Raw genomic sequence first — 2,500 nt, forward strand, 5'->3', positions numbered from 1 at the left:
GTGTGGGTGTGTTGGGGGGGTATTGTGGTGTGTATTGAGGGTGTGTGTGTTGAGGGTGTGTGTGTGTTATGGAGTGTGTTTAGGGTGTGTGTTTTTAGGGTGTGTGTTTTTAGGGTGTGTGTTTTTAGGGTGTGTGTGTTGGGGTGTGTGTTGTGGGTGTGCGTTGAGGTTGTGTGCGTGTGTTGAGGGTGTGTGTGTTTGTGTGTGTGTTGAAGGATTGTGTACTTATGCTGATTTAGCATTGGCATTAAACTTATTATTAGAAGGATACAGTTAGAAAGATTAAAGAGATTAGCAAGAAAATCATTTTATTGGCGCTAATTAAAACCTTCCCTTTGATGATGTAATAATGCTGCATAAGAAGCTACGGTGTCTCAGAGACTCTTGAGGAAACAAGTGAAAGTATGTTAGGTCAGATGCTACCTCACTCTCTCAGCTCAGCTCTTTAGCATGTTGTGAATAATCGATGATGTGGAACTGAATCCAAAGTTAAAATGATTAGTGTTACACGTCTGTGTGTGTAGGTGCTGGACTCGGAACAGGACCCAGCGGAGCCACCACCGGAAGTGGAGGAGGATCTGGAGAGTTTGGACTTTGAGAACCCGAGTGACAGTCCAGACCTGGAGGACGATGACAGTGTACTGAGCACGCCCAAACCCCAGCTCAAGTCAGTGTGTGTGTGTGTGTGTTTGAGCGCTGACTTGCTAACTGCTAACATTAGCTAATAGTCATGGCCAGGAGAAGTCAGTCTGTTGTATAGTGACGTTCCTGCCTCCTGTGGGGTTTTACACTGAACACACACTAGCACACTGGGTTAGTTAGCATGGTGAACTGTTGAAACCCTTTTTACTGGTTGTGAGCCTCAAATTGCTCTTGTGTATTTGTGAGATGTTCTGTAGCTGAAGGTGAGCGATGTTCTGATTATTATGATCTTAAAACTTTACATTATAAAGTTGTCCCAGTGAATAACATGTATTAGCCAAACTGTCCACTAATTAGCAGTTAGCACTTTGTATCTCACACACATTAGTAAGTGTGATCTGGGTTTATTCACTATAGATAGAGACACAGGTTAACATTAGTAACTGAATTTTTCCCACCACTAGAGGGCACTGAGACAACACACCAATACCGTACTTGTGTGTGTGTGTGTGTGTGTGTGTGTGTGTGTGTTGTAGGCCATATTTCGAGGGTGTGTCTCTCTCCAGTTCTCAAACAGAGATTGGCAGCCTTCACAGCGTGAGGAGTCACAGAGAACCGCCCAGTCCGGTAGAGACACACAAACACGCACACACACACAAACACGCACACACACACAAACACGCACACACAAACACGCACACAGAAACACACGCACACACACATGCACTCACACAAACACACAAATTACTGTATATATCAGTGAATGGCATAACATATAATAATAAAATCACACAGTGGGTTTCAGTGATTTTTACTCATCACACACAGCAGTGATGCACTGAAAACCAAACTCTCTCTCTCTCTCTACCTCTCTCTCTCTCTCTCTCTCTCTCTCTTTTTCTTTCTTTCTTTCTTTCCCTTTCTCTCTGTCAGATGGATCTGGATAAGCAGAAGATTTCTGGAGGAAAGTTTCAGATGGATGACATGTCAGATGGCATCACTTTTGTATGAAAACACACACACACACACACACACAGAGAGAGAGGAAAAATGTCCCACAACCTTTGTCTTGATAAAGAACTCAAATCCTCATTATATTTAGACCATCTCAAAATGAACCATACTTATTTCTGTGTGTGTGTGTGTGTGTGTGTGTGTGTGTGTGTGAAGGCGCAGCTTGAAGCCTTGACCCCAACCACAGAGTTGGAGATGATGGACAACATAGACTCTTTTTTGGAGAAGCTGCCACCTACAGGCAGAATGATTAAAACTGAGTCTCTCATTATCCAGTCTAACAGGTGACTTTACACACACACACACACACACACACACATTTCTGGCGTTTAGCCATCTCTCCCTTATACAGAGTGATTGAAATGTTTTTATTTCATTTATTTTTATTTATACAACTGAGCAATTGATGGTTAAGGGCCTTGCTCAGGGGCCCAGCAGTGGCAGCTTGGTGGACATAGGATTTGAACTCATGACCTTCCGATCAGTAGTTCAACACCTTAACCACCAGGCTACTACATGCAGTTTTGAGGAGAAGAGTTTCATGTTTAAAGGAGAAAAAGTTTTTTTCCACTTGTGCTCTTGTAGGTAGTTAAATGAGAATTCAGGTCAGGGTTAGTGTTAGGGGTTAGGGTTAGGGTTAGGGGTCAGGTTTGGGGTTAGGGGTCGGGGTTAGGGTTAGTGGTCGGGGTTAGTGGTTAAGGTTAGAGTTAGGGTTAGTGGTCAGGTTTGGGGTTAGTGGTCAGGGTTAGTGGTTAGGGTTAGGGTTAATGGTCCAGGTTAGTGGGTAGTGGTTAGGGTTAGTGGTTAGAGTTAGGGTTAGTGGTCAGGTTTGGGGTTAGTGGTC

At 43.7% G+C, this 2,500-nt stretch overlaps 1 protein-coding gene across 5 annotated transcripts in view; it reads left to right on the forward strand.

Annotated features, from left to right (window-relative positions):
- pacs2 (phosphofurin acidic cluster sorting protein 2) overlaps window positions 1-2,500 on the forward strand; it is a 31,256-nt gene that overhangs the window by 16,396 nt on the left and 12,360 nt on the right. For all 5 annotated transcript variants that reach the window (XM_060871541.1, XM_060871540.1, XM_060871539.1 and 2 more), the window contains exons 9-12: window positions 525-667; window positions 1,179-1,269; window positions 1,576-1,647; window positions 1,813-1,940. In XM_060871541.1, coding sequence (XP_060727524.1) covers window positions 525-667; window positions 1,179-1,269; window positions 1,576-1,647; window positions 1,813-1,940 — 434 coding nt within the window. The remainder of the gene's footprint in view (window positions 1-524; window positions 668-1,178; window positions 1,270-1,575; window positions 1,648-1,812; window positions 1,941-2,500) is intronic.

The sequence above is a fragment of the Tachysurus vachellii genome, chromosome 6 (assembly GCF_030014155.1).
Source record: "Tachysurus vachellii isolate PV-2020 chromosome 6, HZAU_Pvac_v1, whole genome shotgun sequence".
Lineage (NCBI taxonomy): Eukaryota > Metazoa > Chordata > Actinopteri > Siluriformes > Bagridae > Tachysurus > Tachysurus vachellii.